General features: G+C 36.3%; 1 protein-coding gene across 1 annotated transcript in view; it reads left to right on the top strand.

The window, feature by feature from the left end:
- Window positions 1-21635, top strand: part of DNAH7 (dynein axonemal heavy chain 7) — a 277143-nt gene that overhangs the window by 73517 nt on the left and 181991 nt on the right. The window contains 8 exon segments of the mRNA XM_036858189.1: window positions 1685-1804; window positions 10168-10351; window positions 11000-11179; window positions 15735-15767; window positions 15769-15831; window positions 15834-15993; window positions 16761-16905; window positions 19197-19275. Of these exon segments, the coding sequence (XP_036714084.1) occupies window positions 1685-1804; window positions 10168-10351; window positions 11000-11179; window positions 15735-15767; window positions 15769-15831; window positions 15834-15993; window positions 16761-16905; window positions 19197-19275 (964 nt within the window).

Genomic DNA, 21635 nt, shown 5'->3' with positions numbered 1-21635 from the left:
CTCCGCCTGAAATCAGTGATGGATCCAAAGATCAAGGTGGGTTTCAGACTATGGTGAGCATCAAGTGGCAGGTGGGAGGGATCCATGACTGACAGCTGAGTCTCCCAGAATTGACGTCCGCTTGCATGCGGCAGGTAAGGGATAGGAAGAGTTCAGAGAAGAACCTGAGGTTCACAGTCTGGGTGATTTGGGGCTGTTATTTGGTTGAGTAATCTTTTTCCTGACTCTTCCTGTAGTCTTTAACCAGTGGTTAAAACTGTTGTTCTACTGCCAGATTATAGGAGGAATCGTCCTGAGAAAGTAGGACCAGTGTCTGGTGGTATTTTTCCCATCTTCTTAACCATTCAGCCTATGGACCAAACAGGGAATGTTATCAGCAGAGATTTCATGAGAAAGTTCTGTAAAACTTCTATAAAGGCCTATCAATCTCAAAACATGAAAGATGGGTGGCCTGTGCTTAGAATTGTCTCTAAATCAAACACTGAGGAAGTGCAGGGAAAACTGGTCTGGTTGCTGAGTGGCAAAGTGAATTCTAGGTGCTCCTGCCCTAGCAACTGCTCTCATTCAGTGCTGCTTCACACGGCATGCACCTGTACCCTGATTTATAGCTACAGCTTTAAGACATAAAGTCATGTTGAAAATGTTGACCAAGAAGCATAAAGAGAGCAGATTATGTTTAGTGTGTGCTGTCATGCTACATTTTAAAAGTATTTTACTTAAAACATTGCTTTATACTGCTCAGTTGCCCAGAATAACGCATTACCAAAGATTCTCCAGCAATGGTTATACCTACTTTGTGCCTAATGTATCACCGATGTCATGTACTAACCTCATGGTAACCTAAGAGATGGACTTTTGCTTGTGAAAGGAATATAAATAGATGTGAAATGTGTTTTGTTTACTAACCAGTATTTTACATTGGTTTTTAAGTAAAAATTAAATGTGATGTTTTTAATAGTGTTTCCTATCTTTCAGATAACATAGAAATCATTTAATCATGTGGAAATTAAATAGCAATTTCTATAATAGGGAAGAAATCTGTAGTTAAATTGAGGTGACTAACACAATGGTACTAATAAGTAGCATTGTTCTTTCACTTGAATCTGCCAGAGAAACTTCTTAACTGACTAAAGCGTGTATATAACAAAGATCACAGTGTTGTAGTCAGAATTGAAAACTCTTGGCTGGAGTAAGCACTGTGTTTTCTGAAAAAATCAAAACCAGACAGGTTCAAAAGATTTTTGTACACTGAGTCTTAATTAGGTGTGAGAACTCCCTCACTTCATGGCTTTCCAATATCCAGGGTTGCTCTCTTTTCAGAAAGGGTGGAATTTTTGTTTTAGGAGAAGTGGACCTTGTAAGTTTTGAGCCCTGCCTCTTTTTCTGTTTTAATTGTTCCAGTTTGAAAGCAAAAATCAGTATAACCTATCCATCAAATTTCAGTTATTACATCCTTCTTCTACTGCACAGCACAGTTTCATAATATCAGATTGTGTTCCTGCTGAATTTAATTATATTAATTATTTTTTAAATTAAAATATGTTCTTGAATATTTTTATGGAGCACAAATTTTAGTGATAAAACCTAGGAATATCATTTTTTGAGAAGGGATCAATTAGCAAAATGTTAAATTAAAAAAAAAAACCCTCATACTTAAATCACTGTTCATTTTCATCTCTTGCAGAAAGTTACGTTTAGTTGATGTAGAAGAATTTCACAATTGCCAGGATGCATTAGAGCTGTCGACTTTTCAGAGCATTGTCATGAAACACATGGAATCTGCCAAAGAGACTCTACTTAAAATGTAAAGTTTTGAAGTTTCATGTATGAAAACATAAATTTAAAAATGTGATTAGTGGGCTACTGCAGTTTAACTGCTTTTAGAAAATCTCATTTTAAAAAGTTTGTAATCATTTCCGTTTGAGAGTTAAATATGATATCTTTAACTGCCTTGCTCTGTGATGTCTATCCAGATGTTCTACACAGCATAGATTGTACAGAAACTAAAATGATGATAATTGATACTTTTTCTCAACGTCTGATTTCTACCCTCTGCTCTGAGAGTAGGGGTGGATAACATGGGGGAATGATCATCAACTAATCGTTCACCAGAGATTTATTTGAATCTACTGGTAATACATGCAAGGTAATGTGCCTGTTACATTTTGGTTTTGGATGGAGGATGCAGAAGAGTTTAAAGAATGCTTAGGTGGGGAAAATATATTCTTTAAAGGAGTTTATAGTCGTATTGGGAAGTTAGACTTAATTAAACATCATCTTGGATTGGCCCTTCAAATTGGGATAGTCACATGTGATAATTATCGATACTGGTGCCAGATAATACGTTCTGAAACAATACAGTAAAATTGTCTTTGTCATGGGCCATTAAGTTATTATAAATGGGACATTAATATTAGATCAAATTTAAGATTACAGAGGACATGAAACTCCAGCATGGCCTCATGATTTCCAAAAGGTACTTAGAAGTGTATCTTGACAGTTTAAGACTGAATCTTCCCTTTATATTTTTTCTTCTCTAATACGTTAGAATCAAATTCTTTGTCTGGCATTACTTGAAAGAACTTTAGACTTCTATTTAGTATTAGTATTTAGTTCACATAAAAAAAAAATAGAGGAGAGGTGCAGAATGAAAGTGCATAATTAATTGCAGAGGAGAATATGACCCCATAAGTACAGAATAAGAGTAAATTATCTTGATCTATAACTTCAGGGTTCTACCCCAGGAATACATTCCCACTGCAAATTTTAGTAGACTGGGTGTGTCAAAGTACAGAGTAGAGGATAAACCTTTATTGAACGATTTTGCTGAGAGATGTAGATTGATTAACTATCTCTTGATGCCTCCTGATTGATTCTAAGGGAAGAACCCTCTGACCATACTTTACATAGTGAGCCAGAATGTGTTTATCATGGCTAAAAGGCAGAACATGAGCTCACCGAAGTGGAGAAACAATTAGTAAATGATTAATTATGACATCTATGCCAAACCCAAACGTCTTCTCTTAGTCCTTATCCTCCGCTTCTACTCAGCAGTTGCTGTGGTTTATCACCACCGCCTTCTGTAAGTCTCTGTTCTGTGTCCCTGTGCCCATTTCTTTTTTGATCTCTTTTTCTGGCTCTACTTAATCTTACTATCTTTTCTAAGGGTAGGGGCTCTGCAGGTGTTTGCTTTTGTTTTTCTTCTCTATATTCTCGACAGTTTCATGATTTCGTCTGTCTTAGCTGTCTCAAGATGTTATGTTTTCTGAGCTCTGTGCCCTTCTTATAAATTTTCTACTGTATATCTCCAGTGGAATGCCACGTCAGCACCTGATTCTCAGCATTTCCGTAACAGTACTCATTCTTTCTTCCAAGCCTGCCATTCTTCCTCCTCTGGACCATTCCCAGGCCAAGATGAAAACTTTTCGACTTTTTCTGTCTCTTTTGCTCATCATGTACCTCCTCACCATCCCCAGCCTGCCCCCAGCCATCTTCAGTGTATTGCTAACTGCTCTTTTCTTGTTGAGATATATTTCACTGATCATAAAATTCACCACTTTAATGTGTATAATTCAGTGGTTTATAATGTATTCACAAGATTATGCAGTGGTCATCACTAATTCCATCACCCTCAAATGAAACCCTGTATCTGTTAGTAGTCACTCCCATTCCACCCTGACAAGCCCTTAGCAACCACTGACGTACTTCCTGTCCCTGTAGATTTCCCTACTCTGGACAGTTCCTCTAAGTGGAATGATACCATATTTATGTCTGACTTTGTACACTAAGCATAATGTTTTCAAGGTTCATCCATGTTATAGCATGTATCAATACTTTATTTCTTCTCATGGCCCAATAATAATCCATTGCAGAATATATTAATACCACTTTTTGCTGATCTATTCATCAGTGTGGGTTGTTTCTACTTTTTGGCTATTCTGGATAATGCTTCCATGAGCATTTGTTTTGCATAAACATTTGTTTTCAGTTCTGTTCGTTGTATACCTAGGAGTGAAATTGCTGGGTTATATGATAACTATATTTAACTTTTTGAGGAACTGCCGTGATGTTTTCCAAAGTGTTTGTAAGATTTTACATCCCTAACAACAATGTATTCCTACCATTCAATTTCTCTACATCCTTGCCAGTGTCTGTTATTGCCCTTCTTTTTAATTATAGCCATCCTAGTGGATGTGAAGTGCTATCTCATTGTGATTTTGCTTTGCATTTCCTCAGTGACTAATGATGTTGAGCTTTTTTTCACATGTCTATTGTCCATTTATTTATCTTTTTGGATAAATATCCAAATCATTGCTCATTTTATATTGTTATGTCTTTTTATTTTTGAGTTGTAAGAGTTCTTTATACAGTCATCCCTTAGTATCCATGGGGGATTGATTCCAAGAAACACCCCCTCCCCCGCAGCAGATACCAAAATCCACAGATGCTCAAGTCCCTTATATAATATGGCATAGTATTTGCATATAACCTACACATATCCTCCAAATTATCTCAGATTACTTATAATACTTAATACAATATAAATGCTATGTAAGTAGTTGTAAATACAGTATAAATGCTATGTAAATAGTTGCTGGCACATGGAGAATTCAAGTTTTGCTTTCTGGAACTTTCTGGAATTTTTTCCTGATATTTTCAACCTGTAGTTGGTTGAGTCCATGGATGTGGAACCCGTGGATACAGAGGGCTGACTGTATATTCTGAGTACTTTAGTAGACCCTCATCAGTTATGATTTTCAAATATTTCTCCCATTATGAGGTTTGTCCTTTCACTTTCTTGATAATGTTATTTGAAGCACAAATATTTTTAATTTTGATGAAGTCTAACTATTTTTTGTATATTGATTTTATATCCTGCAACCTTACTAAACTTGTTTATTAGCTCAAATAGTTTGTGTGTACGTGTGTATTCTATGTAAGATTGTGTCATCTGCAAATAGAACTTGTTCTAATTCTTCATTTCCTACCTGCATGTGTTGTTTTTTCTTTTCTTTTCCTTGCCTAATTGCTCTGGTTAGAACCTCCAATGCAATGTTGAATGGAAGTGGCAAGAGTGGACATCCTTATTTTGTTCCAGATGTCAGAGGAAAGGCTTTCAGTCTTCCTCTGACATTAAGTTAGCTGTGTTGGTGCCCTTTATCAGGTTGAGGAATTTCCCTTTACTTTTTAGTTTCTTAATTGTTTTTATTATGAAATAATGTAGAGTTGCCAAATGCTTTTCCTGCATCTATTGAGATGATAATTAGTTTTTTCTGTTACTCTGCTAATATGGTATATTACCATTGGTTTAATATATTGAGGCAACCTTGCATTCCACTTGGTCATGGAGTATAATCATTTTTATATGCTGCTAAATTCAGTTTGTATTTTGTTGAGGATTTTTGTGTCTATATTTATCAAGGGTATTGACCTGTAGTTTTCTTCTTCTTGTGATATCTTTGTCTTGTTTTGGTATTATGATAATATTGTCCTCATGGAATCAGTTAGGAAGCATTCCTTTCTCTTTTTTCTTTTTGGAAGGCTTTGTGAAGGATTGGTGTTAATTCTTCTTTAAACATTTGGTAGAACTCACCAGTGAAGCCACCTATTCCTGGATCCTGGCCTTTTAATTTTCTTAGAATTTTTTTGATAATTAATGTATTTACTTGTAATAAGTCTATTCATGTTTTCTGTTTCATCTTGAGTCAGTTTTGGTAGGTTGTGTCTTTCTAGGAATTTGCTAGGTTATCTAATTTGTTGGCATAGAGTTGTTTATTATGTTCCCTTTATTTCTATAAGGTCAATATTAATGTCTCCTTTTTTGCATTTCTAATTTTAACAGTTTGAGTCTTCTCTTTTTTTTTTCTTGGTCAGTCTAGCTATAGGTTTGTCAATTTTGCTGATCTTATTAAAGAACCAGCTTTTGGCTTTGCTGATTTTCTCTATTTTTCTATTCTTTATTTTGTTTGTTTCCACTCAGATCTCTCTTTCTTCCTTCCTCCGTGTTTGAATTTAATATTCTCTCTCTCTTTTCTGACTTCTAGTAGAAGTTTAGACTGTTGGATTAAGATCTTTTAAATATATTTTAATGTGTTTACAGGTCTAAAGTCTGACCACTACTCTTCTGTATCCAATGAATTTTGATATATGGTGTTTTCATTTTCATTCATCTCAAATTATTTTCTAATTTCCCTTGTGGTTTTTTTTTTTAACTCATTGCCTGTTTAGGACTACGTTGTTTAATTTCTGCATATTTGTGAATTTCCACAGTGTCCTTCTGTTACTGATTTTCTAATTTTGTATGATTTTCATCATTTTATATTTACTGAGACTTCTTTTATGGACACCAAGTATTCTTGATCCTCTCTCAGAAGAATCTTCTATGTGTACTCCTTTCTGTCAATTCCCACTGCTACTACCCTTGGCGGGCCCTTTTATCCTCCCATATAGCCTACAAACCACTGCCAGGTGAATCTTAAAACATCCCCTAGTTCAGTGCCTTCCGTTTCTTGACAAAATAAATCCACAATTCTTAACCTGCCTTTTAAGGTCTTCTGCAACCTGGACCTAACCTATCTTTTCTATTCTCAGTTCTGAAAAAACTTTCACCTTGGGCCATGCCTGTAGAAATAGTCACGTTAAATTGAAAACGGCATGGCTTCTAAGATTAGCCTGTAACCATACCTTACCACTGTTAAATATCTATCCAATTGGTAAATCTGTAGACTCTTTGTTCTCCTTTTTAACCAATTGTTGGTTTTTAAAATAATTAGTTACTCCTTGTTTGTTTCCATCTGTGAGATGGGAATTCTAGGAAAATTTGAAAGTTGCTCAGTTGGTCCCCACTTAAACTCTGTGACTCTTAGCATTGTCATCTTTGCAGACATAATTGTATCAGATTTAATCAGAGGTTAAGGGGATTAAAACAGAATAAGAACCTCTTGGATAGTATTAGAAAAATTTTATGTTTTATACACATATTTATAAAAACTTTACACAGCAAAAGCAACCATCAGCAAAATGTAAAGGCAGGCTACTGAATGGGAGAAAATGTTTGCGACTATATACATCTAATGAGTAGTTAATATCCAAAATATATAAAGAACTCATACAATGTGATAGCAAAAAACAATTAGATTAAAAATGGTCGGAAGATCTGAATAGACATTTTTCCAAAGAAGACATACAGATAAATAACAGGTACATGAAAAGATGCCCAACATCACTAATTATCAGGGGAATGCAAATCAAAACCACAGTGAGGGGCTTCCCTGGTGGCGCAGTGGTTGAGAATCTGCCTGCCAATGCAGGGGACACGGGTTCGAGCCCTGGTCTGGGAGGATCCCACATGCCGCGGAGCGACTGGGCCCGTGAGCCACAATTACTGAGCCTGCGCGTCTGGAGCCTGTGCTCCACAACAAGAGAGGCCGCGATAGTGAGAGGCCCGCGCACTGCGATGGAGAGTGGCCCCCGCTTGCTGCGACTGGAGAAAGCCCTCACACAGAAACGAAGACCCAACACAGCCATAAATACATAAATAAATAAATAAAATATTTAAAAAAAAAAAAAAAAAAAAAAACCACAGTGAGATATCACTTCACACTTGTTAGAATGACTATTATCAAAAAGACAAGAAGTAACAAGTGTTGGTGAGGAGGTGGGGAAAAGTGAACTCTTGTGCACTGTTGCTGAAAATGTAAATTGGTGCAGCCACTGTGGAAAACAGTATGGAAGTTCCTGAAAAATTTAAAAAGAGAACTACCGTATGGTCCAGCACGTCCACTTCTGGGTGTTTACTTGAAGAAAAGGAAAACACTAATTTGAAAAGATATGTGCACCTCCATGTTCATTGGAGCATTATTTACAATAGCCAAGACATGGAAGCAACCTAAATGTTCATCGATTGATGAATGGATAAAGAAGATGTTGCAACAGCATGGATGGGCTGTGGAGATGTTATGCTAAGTGAAATATGTCAAACAGAGAAAGACAAATACTATATGGTCTCACTTGTATGCGGAACCTAAAACAACAACAACAAAAACCAGGCTCATAGATGCAGAGGGCAGATTGGTGGTTGCTAAAGGAAGGGAGTAAGGGGTGGATGAAATGGTTGAAGAGCGTTAGAAGGTACAAATTTATATTTATAAAATAAATAACCCATGGAGATGTAGTACACAGCGTGGTGACTACAGTTAACAATACTGTGTTGTGTATTTAAAAGTTTCTAGGAGAGTAGATCTTAAAAGTTCTCATCCCAAGAAGAACAAAATTTTAATTATGGTGACCAGTGTTAACTAGGATTATTGTGATCATTTTGCAATACATACAAATATTCAGTCGTCATGTTGTACACCTGAAACTAATATAATGTTATATCAGTTATACCTCAATAAAAAAAATTATGCCTCACGCTATTTACAGCACATAATGCAGCTCATTCCTGGAGAAGCCCCTCTTGTGTCTTTCAGTGTGCAGACCAATGACCCTTCTTCCATGAAATCTTTACTGGTTACCCTCATCAAAAGTGATCTCTTCCTTCTGAATGCCCTCTGACACTTTGTTCTCTTATTACTTTTTCCTTTTATAATATATTTATGTGTGTGCATTTTCCCCTCCACTCACCTATAAGTACTTTGAGGACTGAGTAATATTTAGTACCCTCAGATGTTTTGTACATAATAGGAACCCTGTAAGTATTTTTGAGACAATGATTGAATGACTAATTTTTTTCAATGTATTTTCTGTTCTTTGTCCTTTTTCCAGTCTTACAGCCCTGGACTTAGTCCATCTCTTGCCTGAACTACTGGAGATTTCTCAATCCCCTTCATTAATCTGGCATTGCCCTTCTCTACTTAGTATTGGCTACTTGTCCTCCTTTGTCCTTTTACCTATTGCTTTAACGGTGATGCCCCGCTGCAGAAACATCTGCGGTGTGTTCACAGCGCATGAACCTGTCCCAGGTTCTTGTGTTTAGCTCCCAAGTTCTGCAAAAGGCCTCACAGACTTCCCCCCACTTATTTATTCCTATTTTCTAGTGTATTAGCTCCATTATAGACAGTGAAATGATCAGATATATTAGCCCTACCTCTCCCACCTATTTTTCTTAGTATCTTCTACTTCAGATCCTTTTCTCAGGGTCTTCCTCACCTCATTTTTATCTATTCTTCAGTGAAATTTGCCATCTTCACTATAGAACCCTTCTCTACTACTTAAATAGAAAATTATGTCTCTATTCTTTGATTTCAAAGCTGTTTTTATACCATGACACATTGCCTTCATTATTATGAGAGAGAAGGGATCATGTGATATCTTTTCATATCTCCCATGACACTGTCCCTAGCACACAGTAGGCACTAAACACATATTTGTTAAAGTGATGAATACATACATTTAAAACTTTGACCTCTCTTGGAGCATTCAGGCAACTCCTGAACTTACATTGACTCATGGTTTTAAAAAATTTATTATCTCTTATGAAAGAGGTACAAATATTCCTTAATTTTAGTGTTGGACAGTGGTTTTGTAAACTGAAAACTTCACTTGTTATCATCATAATGTATCTGTTTATGAATTTCACTGTTTTCCTTTTACTACAAGGATACATATACATTTGAAACTTGTTTTAAATTGGTCACTCTTTCAGGATTTCTCATTAAGGAGGATAAAAAAATAATATACTTGATTCTGTTGTTTTCTGTCTTGTTTTCAACTATCATTGTGAAATAGAATAGCATAAATTACCAAGTGGGCTGAGCCAAATAAGCCCTCCCTTGATTTAATGTTATTCACATTTTAGCTTTAAACTGACAAATCCATTCCCTGAAGAGCAATTTCAGAGACTGGGGAGGAATATCTTGTAATATCCAATAAAGTTAATTGTCATATTATTCAAAAAGTGCAGGAATCATGGTTCCAGGAGTTCGATTTACCTTTTTATCACAGCATCATGTCGTTGAGCCATTTTCCATTGGCTATGATTAAAATTTCTTTTCCCAGGAGGAGTGAAATATGCTAACGCTTACATTTCAGAGAGTGGATAATGTGACTTGGCAATATACCTCTCTATAAAGACCTTTAGATGTTCAGAAGTTACTGTTAATGCTTAATGTAAGAGGAGTAATTCACTGAAAATATTAACTTTTAAAAGTCTTTTGTTCTTTCAAGGTGGTTTCCAGAAGTGCAGAATATTTATTACCAAGGTAATAAAAAAAAGCTATTGCCAACTGGTGACAGCAGTGCCAAGTTGGAATCTTTTTTCAACTGTGCTGCTACACTTATGACTTTACAGCTGCAGGACCTCGCTTTGGTTTCCATGCAAGATTTCACAGACTTAATTGCACAACCTTCCGTAAGTAAGGTTCAGTTACACCAATATTCATTTACCAGTTTATTTATTTTCAATTCTTTCAGAGTGGATAATTATAAAATAACCTTTACCAGTGGAAGAGCAGAAAGTGTATCTTTAGACCTATTACACTTACGTGTTGTTTTAAAAAAAAGCCTTAATGTCAACCTGCGTATGTAGGATATATTATTATCATCACATTGGTGAGGTTAGTGGAAATAAGTAAAAATTCCCATAATTGGGAAATTTGGCTCATGAGGGCTGGGGAAGATTTCTCCAAAGAACTCTTTTCTTTCTGGAAGAAGGTCCTGTTACAGGGTGAGTGGAGTCTGGGAATTTGAATGTTCTCCTCTTGGGCTCCTTCTTTCATGATTCTAGAGCCCCACTGCTGTGCACATCTTCCTTTTTCTGGAATCGTGACCCTATAGTTGATCTGTAGGCTCAGTGGATACTAGATACCAACAAGTCTAGCTGGGAATGGCTCTTGCCCTTTTTGGTACAGTTCCTCTTTGGCTTAACTGTCTAGGGCATAAGAAGAAGGGTGAGTTCCCATGTATCCTAATTGGGACCAGTGCACTCCTTAGTCTATCACAATTCATATGCATATATATATGTATACTTTATTATATATATATAACTTCTTTGTTGCAGGATTCTGTTAGAGCTTTTGAACATCCAGGTTTTGTCATGAGGCTGATTCTTGATAATGACACCATTAAGTTTGAACCTGATTTCAATGACTATATAGACATCCTTCTAAATGTTTATGATGTCATGATTAAGGCTGTCAGTTTCGTGCCAAGAGTTGAGGCAAAATTGTATTCCAAGTGGGTAAGTAATAAGGATATTCTGATAGCTTCAATTTGCATGATGGTATTTGCTTCAAATAACTTCTTTTAGTATAGACAGGTATCCTCTGCTTTACAGAATACAAATGGCCTAGTAACATTGGCTTATAAGGCAGTTTTGCTTTAAAAACATACTATTTTCCCATTAGCTTCTCTTAAATACTGGTTTCTTAGACCAGTCTTCTATTGAACTCAGCTGAAAACTTTCTGAGGGGGAAGAATTAAAGTTGTGATCTGGTTTGAAGCCGTCAATGAGCATTTGCTGTAGCATTCACACCATGCTGTTGACTGCTGTTACACTTTTCCAGCTCTGTAAAACTCTCCTCCAATTAGCTACCTTCCTGATACACCTTCTTCCAGGAATAGTCATGTCTCCTTACTTCCAAATCATAGATCCTACTTCCCTTCTCTCTCTGGCCAAATATTTAGCAAAGTTCTGCTGAACTACGATATTTCAACAGTAGTTATTGCAGTCTAGTATATGAAATGAGCATGTCTGAAAATTCCTTAACTTAAAAGCTTTTCAAGTTTCGTAAGTTCCAAACAGTAGCTTTCTTCTCCCTTTTTCATTTTAAAATAGTGTACGAATATTTCATACATACAAAAGAGTACAGGAGGCTAGTGTTTAAAAGTTTTAAAGCAGTAATAGAGTTAACACCTTCATACCTTCAATCTGACTTAAACAATGACTATTACCTTTAAGCTCTACCTGCCAATTGGTCTTCCCTGTTCATACCCTATCCTTCTACCTTCTAGCAAAGGATCACTATCTTGCACTTTGTAGTTATTTTTTTAAATTAATTTTTATTGGAGTATAGTTGATTTACAATGTGTGTTATTTCTGCTGTACAGCAAGTGAATCAGTTTATACATATAACATATATCCACTCTTTTTTAGGGTTCTATTCCCATATAGGTCATTACAGAGTATTGAGTGGAGTTCCCTGTGCTCTACAGTAGGTTCTTATTAGTTTATCTATTTTCTGTATAGTAGTGTGTATATGTCCATCCCAATCTCCCAGTTTATCGCCCTTCCCTTCCCCCTCTGTAACCATAAGTTTGTTTTCTGCATCTGTGGACTCTATTTCTGTTTTGTAGATTGGTTCATTTGTACCATTTTTTAGATACACGCAAAGCGGATATTCATATGACACCTGTCATTCTCTGTCTGACTTTACTCAGTATGACAATCTCTAGGTCCATCCATGTAGTTGCAAATGGCATTATTTTGTTCTTTTTTATGGCTGAGTAATATTCCATTGTATATATATACCACATCTTCTTTATCCATTCCTCTATCAGTGGACATTTAGGTTGCTTCCATGTTCTGGCTATTGTAAACAGTGCTGCAGTGACCATTGGGAATTTTGTAGTTATTATTCTGAATTCTTAAACATAAACTTACTACATGTCTGTATATCTGTAAACAATTTCTCTTTGGTTTTTCTATGTCTTTGTATAGATGGAGTCATCTTATAAATAGTCCATGACTTGTTTTATTTTACTTAACACTGTGATTGTGACATTATTCATTTTGAGAATATTTTCTTCTTCATAGAGCTTCTAATTTTTTTATCATTTTATTTTTATTTTCTCAGAATCCGTTAACTTTTCTTTTTTTCAACTAGGCCTGGTCATTTTTGATAGTCTCTTGTACTTAGTCATGTATTCATTACTCTTCTCTGTTTGCTGATCTGACTCCTGCTCCTGGTGGTCTATTTCTGTGGGTTGTTTTTCCTTATTATTATGGGCTTATACACGTAAGAACTTTATGCAGGGAAGTCTTTGAGGGCCTTGATTTGGGTTGGTTCCTCTGGATTTTGCATATTCTCTTGACATGTGCTCTGGAGGCCCCTGCAAAACCCAGGACCCTTTTTTTTTTTAATGATTTTTTTTTTTAAGGGAACTTTATTTTTATTTATTTATTTATTATTTGGCTGCGTTGGGGTCTTTGTTGCTGCGCAGACTTTCTTTAGTTGCGGTGAGCAGGGGCTACTCTTCGTTGCGGTGAGTGGGCTTCTCATTGCAGTGGCTTCTCTTGTTGCGGAGCACGGGGCTCTAGGCACGCGGGGCTTCAGTAGTTTGTGGCTCGCAGGCTCAGTAGTTGTGGCACATGGGCTTAGTTGCTCCGCAGCATGTGGGATCTTCCCGGACCAGGGCTCGAACCCGTGTCCCCTGCATTGGCAGGCGGATTCTTAACCACTGCGCCGCCAGGGAAGCCCCCAGGACCCTTTTAACCAAAATCTTGGCCTGAGGATTTGTGTGATGACCCTGGCAGTGTGAGTGTTTACCCAAATGTGTATGAGAAACAGGCTGTGGGTTCCAAATTGTTAAGACGAAGATCCTTTCTCTTCTCCACTGAAAAACAAGGCCCAACAAGACATTTTCCTTTCTTGCCCCCTCATTTAAAGGTTCTGTCAGCTTTAAGCATTCTGAAGTTTTGTGTCCTCAGAACCCTCATTGTGAGGTTGTGTCACTTTTCATTGTTCCTGGCTTTACGTAGGGCTTTCAGTTGACTTCCCACCTTACTCAGGCTTGAGGCTTTGTTTCCTGACCGCCATTTCTCACCCATGCCACCCAGCCCCACACATGTGCCCATCCTGCTGGAGACTCATTAAAGCAAAGCTTAGGCCACCAGGGATCTGCAGAGTCCCCAGGGCAGCTGCTCACGTCCGCATATAGTTACCTCCCGATTCATGTATTCTCTCATGTTTGGCCCCTTAGACTTGCCTTATGATTTTACTGCCTTAACCATGCATTATAAAAGTTATATTTGGCGTTTTCCCCAGCATATTTATGTGTTTTGAACTAGGTCGTTGTTTTCAAACAGGGTATCTGTTCCTCATATTACCATAAATAGAAGTCTCTCAAGAAACTTACTGTTTACTTTGGTTTTTTGTTTAATTCCAGTTCCTATTGCATCCTTTTCTATTCTGTTCATACCCTGCCTTCCTCAAGAATGACTAGATGTAGCTTATGAAACAGACAGATATAACAAGTTAATAAGAGTTACTAGATAAAGTTCGAAGTGGAAAAAAGTATTATAATCATCTGAATGAAGACAGTTGCTATAATTTTATGCTTATAAAATATGGCTCTAAGCTTCCTGGTTTCTACAGTAAAGAGGAAAATATAACAAGTTTTAGACTGCTCAGGTATTTTTTCTGGTATCAAATTTTGAGAGATAGGTTCTTACCTGGGGCATTATACGTGGGGTAATGGATTCTAAAACCCTATGTACCAGCATCATGTGGTGACTTTTAAAAATACAATCCAGGGGTCCCCGCCACCCCCATTCCCTGCACCTAGAGATGCAGATTTCAATGACAGTCTGTACTCAGAGTAGGTATACTGGTATATATCCCTAGATGATTCTGGCAAATCCCTCAAGTTTGGAAACAAGTGATACAGAGGGTACTTTGAATATTAATGAGCTTCACATTAGATCCAACAATTTCACTTGCAGTACATAATATATATTGCTTTATCCTAAGTTCTTTTTCAAAAAAGATGACACCAAGTATCTGCTGTGCCCGGGGGGTGAGGTAGTGGTGGTGATGGTGGTGGTGATTCACTAATGTCATGAATCATCTAGTTCTGGAAAAGTGTGATTTCCTGAAATGTCCACTAGGGGGCAATAGCGGACAAATGCATCCTGGATACCTGAACAAATTACCCAGTTCTCTAAGGAGTCCTTTCATATTCTCAAATTTGAAAGCTGTAGAATATTCACTACTGGCAATGATTTTTGTTTGTTACAGTTAAAAATTCCTTTTTCTGGACAACAGGTAGAGAGCATATATATTTTTTAAGTGTAATGTGGTTCAAGGTAATAAACCATATATATATGACATTCACTTGTCCTCTTATTCAAAAAGAGAAGGAGACAAGATGCTGAGATTTGTTTGCTTATTTAAAATTGTTGTCTGATACATTCTTGCCCACATTATTCTAATGGTGGTAGCAGAATGCAAATTTTGCAACTGGGGATTTTAGTCTGTTCTAGTTGCTGTTCACATTGACCTCTGAAAGGTCAGAGGTCAGTGAATGAGTAAGCAATCCTTCTTTGTTCTACAGACATTACTCCTCAAGGTGAAGAAGTACTGTGACTGTGATCAAAGACTGTGATCATATGACATTGAGCTGACTATTTTTTTTAAATAATGTACGATGGGCAAGTGCTACCTTTAAGCTAGCCTATACAATTATACAAATAAAAACATGGATTTTGCTGTTTTGATATTCCAGCTCTTATTTTGTGTATATTCTCAAGTGCACTGCTCTTTCCTTCCATACAGAAAAAAACAAAACCACACCTAGATAGCCTCTAAGAAAAACAAAACATATGAAACCTAGATATTTAAAATACTGCTGTGATTGGGACTCTCTACAGATATAGATTAGAAAATCCAAGGGACCTTGTGAATTAAAAAAAAAAAGACAATATGGTAAGATTGGGCATTTTACAAAGCTGAATGATGGTTACCTTAATTTAAGTATTTTCAATAACTCATATTGTTTTTATTCCTTTGTTGTAGGAAAGTAAGTCTAAACCAACAACCTTGAAGCCGGATAATTCTGAAGGAAGTTGTTGAAGCTCACAAAGAAAAGATTAAGGAGGTGGTTACGTGTGAGGAGCGTGGGCACCGAGTGAGCACCTCAGACTCTATGACAAGTATGATTTTCTAATTACCAAAAAAGCTGAGCAAGATGCTGATGCTTTCCTTGCAGAAAATCATAATTATGAGAAAATAATACAAGAAATTCACAAATACCAAAAACTCATAGAGGACATACAGACACATCTAGAAAGGTAATGACCCATTTTGTACAACTGTTCTTTGTACCTAGTGATCTTTTCCCAGTTTTATTAGGTTGTATTTCTAGATCCTACAGTAAGATGAAAAGTGAAAGATCAGACCATTATCATCAACAGAAAACTGTTTGTTGGCCTTGTTATGTGCCAAGCATTGTGGTAAGCCCTGGCTATGCAGAGGTAGACAAAACACATAGTTTCTTATGCTCGTAGAGCTGAAGGTCTACCCTATAAGCCTGACTTTAAGTAATTTATTTAACTTGGCCCCTCAAAAATATCAAGAACTAATTTTTTTTTTTGCTTTGGTGTTTACAAATCCTTTGGAAAATATGGTAATTATACCAAAATGTGGTTACTTCTGTTTAGTAGGAGACTGGTAATTAAACGTTTTCTTCTTTTGTCCTTTTTTATGTTTTGCAAAATTACTACCATGACCATGAATTACTTTTTTGTACAGAGCAAGTATAACATTTAAATCCCGCACTATCTATGTAGCAATAACTCAATTCTCCAAAGTTTTTATATCAATTATTGTCCTGAAATAGAATTGGCTTCCAAGATACACTGTTCAAGGAGATTCACCCAGAAGATAATGGTAAAATATAAAAGAGTATTTGCAAAACCCTGCCTGCATCCTATTAAAAAAAAAAAACTCAGTTGTATTAGATCACACACATAAAAATCAATATTATGGAAAAAGGCAAACTTGTGGGAATCATTTATGTCATTTCATGTTTATTAAACTTTTAATACCTAACATTGCAGACTATTCGTTTAGGAATGTTTGAAATGCGCTGTGAGGAATTAATCAGAGCTTTGGTGAAGCGAGCAGATATTATTTGTGGAAAACTTATAGCTAAAATGTTCAGAGACCATCAGGAAGTAAATACAAGGTATTTATTTAATATTTTTATTTTTGGGGGTGGAGGAATTAAATAGAATCAACTGTCACTCAACTAAAGTAATGTATTAGAGCAGTGTCATAAATGATAGAAAAGAAAAGATAAAGCCAAACTTATTTCTACTTGGCTCTAAGTGTTATTTTGTGATTTTTAGTATTTTTTCACCGTGAATGTGCCTTCCCAGTTGTCTGAATTAGGGTGGTATTAAAATGTGTTTGCATTTCTTTTGTACAAGTCAGGTGGACATTATCTAACTTCAGATTTTTAAGTTTGTGTAATCAATACACAAAGTGAGTTTTCACAGTGGATATACACGGTAGTTGTCAAGGATCTCAAATTTGGAACATCATTTTACTGTAATTACCCTTTAAGGCCATGGTAACACGTTACCTTAACTACAAACTCATTTATTGTCCAATCTGGAGATTTTTAGGAAAACTGACTCATGTTAAGTAAACTCACAGAATGCTAATGTGTGAAGCAGAATACCTGTTTAAGACAAGAAGTGTAGTTAGTTTTCTAGCACTGGTGATAGTGTGGCTCCAGGAACCTCTTTCCTTTTATCAGTTACATGGAATAAAACCTCCAAATAATCAGAATTTTTATAATATAGTGTTAGAGAAAAAGCATTAAAAGATATTCTTTAGCCTGTAAGAAGCCTGGAGGGAGCTTCACTTACCTACCGTATGTCAGGCACAGCACTAGAGACTTGGACTGAATATGAACAAAATTCCTGAAGAAAGTTACATTGTAGAAGGGGAAATAGACATCCAATTCAGTAAATTACAACAGGGTGCGATAAGTTGTGTCCTGAACCACAGAAGTAGAACAGTAGAGAAGGAAGTGATTAATTTCCTTTCAGGGTGAGGTTTGGAGGAGAGGGGAAAATCAGGGAAGTCTGCAAAGAGGAAGTGATGTAGGAACTCATTTTGAAGGATGAGTAGGAGTCCGCCAGGTGAATGATGTGGGTGAAAGAATTCCAGTTAGAGGAAATAATACGTAGAAGGGAGTGAGGTATGAACATGGCATGGTGTATTCCAAGAACAAGGAGTGGGTTGTGTTGCTCTCACAGATACTGAGAAGCGGGAGGCTGAAGAGGGAGGCACCACGTGGAAAAGGGCTAGGATTCAGGCGGCTTATCTGAGAAACAGAACAGTATATTCAGCTTAAAGTACCTTTTCCTCTAAAAGTACTGGAAGAATAGTGAAAATGTCTTTTACTTACAGCATTTCATGCTGAGTGAAATATTTGCTTTAATTTCATAACTATTTCCCTTCCTCTTAGCTTCCCTCAGAGCTCATGCCAGTTCTACTTTTTCCCCTTTTCTCTTAATTATGCCTCTCACCAGACTCACTGGCTGTATAGAGGATATACCAGGACTATTATAGGAACCACTAGATACAAATGCCCTCAACTCCTTGCCCTGAACATGTCTCATCTCACCTCTCCACGAACCCCTCCCTATCTGCCTCCCCACACTCTCAGAGGTCAAGAGTCTGTCAGCCACTCACTGTTTTCGTCTCTACCTCTGAGCTCAGCCCCCTTGCCTCCCATCCCTCTGGACCTGGCTCTACTAGTAGTCCCCTTTGTGTCTCATTTTAAATCTCTCCCTCACTGTGGATTCTGCCTCTGAAATTTACAAACACGGTCAAAACCCTCTTCCGTCCTCCAACCCTCCACTTCAACCCAACATCATCACCATCCATTCCCTCTCCTTCACCTTCACCTCTCCTTCTTCAATCTTCTTGAAGAAATTTCTGCAGATGTTATCTGAACTTCCTTAGCTCTCACTACTCTTTTTTTAAAATTCCATAGTAAGTTCATTGTTTGTATTGCCCACAACCTAAATCAGTAGGAAATATTTGCATATTACCAGAAGCTTCTGAGCACACAGGCCCATTTTAACCGTGCCTTCCAAGTAGACCACCTTTTTGTGCCATCTCAACTAAATCTCTGGTAGAGCCCTTAAAACTCTAGGTTGGAAATGATTGTTCATAGTCTTGTTGTCCCTACTGGATTGTGAACTGCTTGAGAACCATTATTGCATCTTACACATTTGTGTACCTCCATCACTTATTACTGTAGCTGGGAATGTAATAGATGATCATTAAATGTGTATTGAATGAATGAGTAAATGAGCACAAATTTGCTTTTAATTAATTAGATGTCATAAAGGTAAGATAATCTGTATTGTTCACGTAATAGAACATTAAAATAGTACCCAGGAATATATTTAGAAATAAAATTTAATTATAGAAGATGGGTTTTGTCTGGTGTTTCAGATTATGTGAGGAATTTGAGAAGATATCTGAAAAAGCTCTTAGCACTCCTCCAAATACAGCAGAACTGATGGAAATGAAGGTATTGTTTATAAGCTCTGTATAGTCATGTGTGTGTAAGTGAATTGTTTTTCTTTTTTTTTCCCCCAGCTTTTATAATTATTGACATGATAATACAATAACAAATCGCTCCAAAAGTTAAAACAGAGGCTTAAAATAGTAAGTTACACACACACACACACACAGCTCATGAGTGTGAAGTTTGGTGATTCAGGCTGGACACTCCTCCTAGATGGTTCTTCTGGACTCAAATCAGCTAGTTCTCAGTTGGGTTGACTAGTGTAATTATCTTCAGCAGCTTGACTCTGCTCCGCTTGTCTCTCAAACTTCAACAGGCTCACCTGGGCATGTTTTCATGGTATGGTAGAGGCACAAAAGCAAACCCAATTGTACAAATGCTTTTCAAGTTTCTGCTTGTGTCACATTAGCGAATAGCCTGTTGACCAAAATGGCCACAGAGTCAGTGAGAGGACACTACAAGGACAGATAGTGGGAGAGGTGAAGTATTGGAGTTATTAATGCAATCGTCTACAAGAATCTTTTTGAGAGCACTATTAATAATTGTTACCATGCTAACAGGCATAAACCAGGACTGTCTTGGGCAACCTGAGATATGCAGTCATCCTTCATTTTTTTAATCAACAAATATTTAATCCTTAAGTAATATTTTATTTTGTTTTCGATAGGTTTTATTATATATTAAACATTTCTGTGGTAGTTTGCTGAAAAGTGTTTTGAGCATAGGACTTATGGTACTAAAAATATTAGAGAAGTCTCGCATCATTTTTCTTGTTGCTTCTGTGCTTGAAGTCTACCTGATGGTAATAAAATAATATAAAACACCTTGTTAATCATCCTTTTATTTTGTTCCTTTTCCATTCTTATAACATTACACTTTTACAGGATCTTCTTTTTCCTTTTCTAGCAATCTGAAGATCCAAAATAGAACCCTTGTGTTCCTAGATTTTAAAATATTTAAGCAAACCCGGCAAAACATGTTAAATCATTCAAAACTTTGTATAGGTAGGAAATTACAAAAGGTGTTCAAATGATTACGTACATTAAATTATTCACTTAAAGAAAAATTTGTGAAAATCACTAGAACCAAATTTTACATATCAGCCTCTAAAGAGTTCTATTTCCTTTAAAGTATTTGTACTTGGATTGGGGTTCTTAACATGTGAATTTATGTGTATGTGTGTGTATCAAATACAAACATACCTATGATATCCTTTTTAGAATTTTTTATATTTTACATGAGTTATTATAGAACGTCAAGTGATACTTTGATTATGGATGATTTGAAAGGTAGCTGGAGAGTTCCATAGCTGGAAATTCCTTTGAAAAAAATGAATACTGAGTATGAAGAGTGTTATTTATTTACCCTCTTAACCATCACTGGAAATATTTAGGAATTTGGAGTTATTTAGTGTGAATTTCTATTGTTCATAGCAACATTTCACAGAATTAGCAAATAGGATTCATTACCTAATATTTAAAATATTTCTGTATCTTGAAAAAGTTTATTCCTGTAAGGGCATAAACATCTTCTCAGTTTATTCAATACAGACATCAGTCATTTTTTTATCAGTAAGAGGAAATAAAAATGCAGTTGTTTGACTACATAAAAAGCTGATTAACCAAATTACAAAAATGTATTTTCAATTAGATCACTGTTTGGATTTGCAACAGAAAAACATTTATTCTAATTAGAATGACGTATCAATGAAAGATTTTAAGGCAATGTCCTTTTTTTCTTTTTAATTACAAAAGTGAAAATTTAAACAATATGGAATTGTACAAAGTAAAAGTTCCTCTTTTTCCATCATTCCTTTTTTTGGGGTAATGGTTCTTTCCAAACATGTATATATATGGCACTAGGGAGAGTGATGAAAAGGGAGAGCCAGAGACAGGTGGTTATTAGAGATTTAAAAGAACTTTAAAAGCATTAAGAAAAAAAGCATTTACTTCATAGACAGGGAGGTGTGGGGTATAACAGGGAAGGTAAACACAGGTAGGTACAAGTAATTGCCAGTTTTCTCATTTTTCAATGGGATAGCAGGTTTCTTTCAGAATTTATATTATTAAGATATATGCATAAATTAATATGTTTCAAAAGAGGTTTGAGAGAGCTACATGTATATATGTACATACACATGGGCACCTCCATGTGCATGTATACACACACATACACACACACCTATATATTCACCCGCTCACACACACAGAGAGCTTTGTTTTTGCAAAAATAGAATCATTACTCCTGCAAATTATTTTATTCACTTAACAGTATACCTTCTCTGTACTTCTACTAAGTAAATAGGGCTCTTACTTTCTTCCAGAATCAATAGCCAATTACTTCAGTACAATTTATTAAATGAT

This window comes from Balaenoptera musculus, chromosome 7 (assembly GCF_009873245.2).
Source record: "Balaenoptera musculus isolate JJ_BM4_2016_0621 chromosome 7, mBalMus1.pri.v3, whole genome shotgun sequence".
Classification (NCBI taxonomy): domain Eukaryota; kingdom Metazoa; phylum Chordata; class Mammalia; order Artiodactyla; family Balaenopteridae; genus Balaenoptera; species Balaenoptera musculus.
This window is presented reverse-complemented; position numbering and strand designations above follow the sequence as displayed.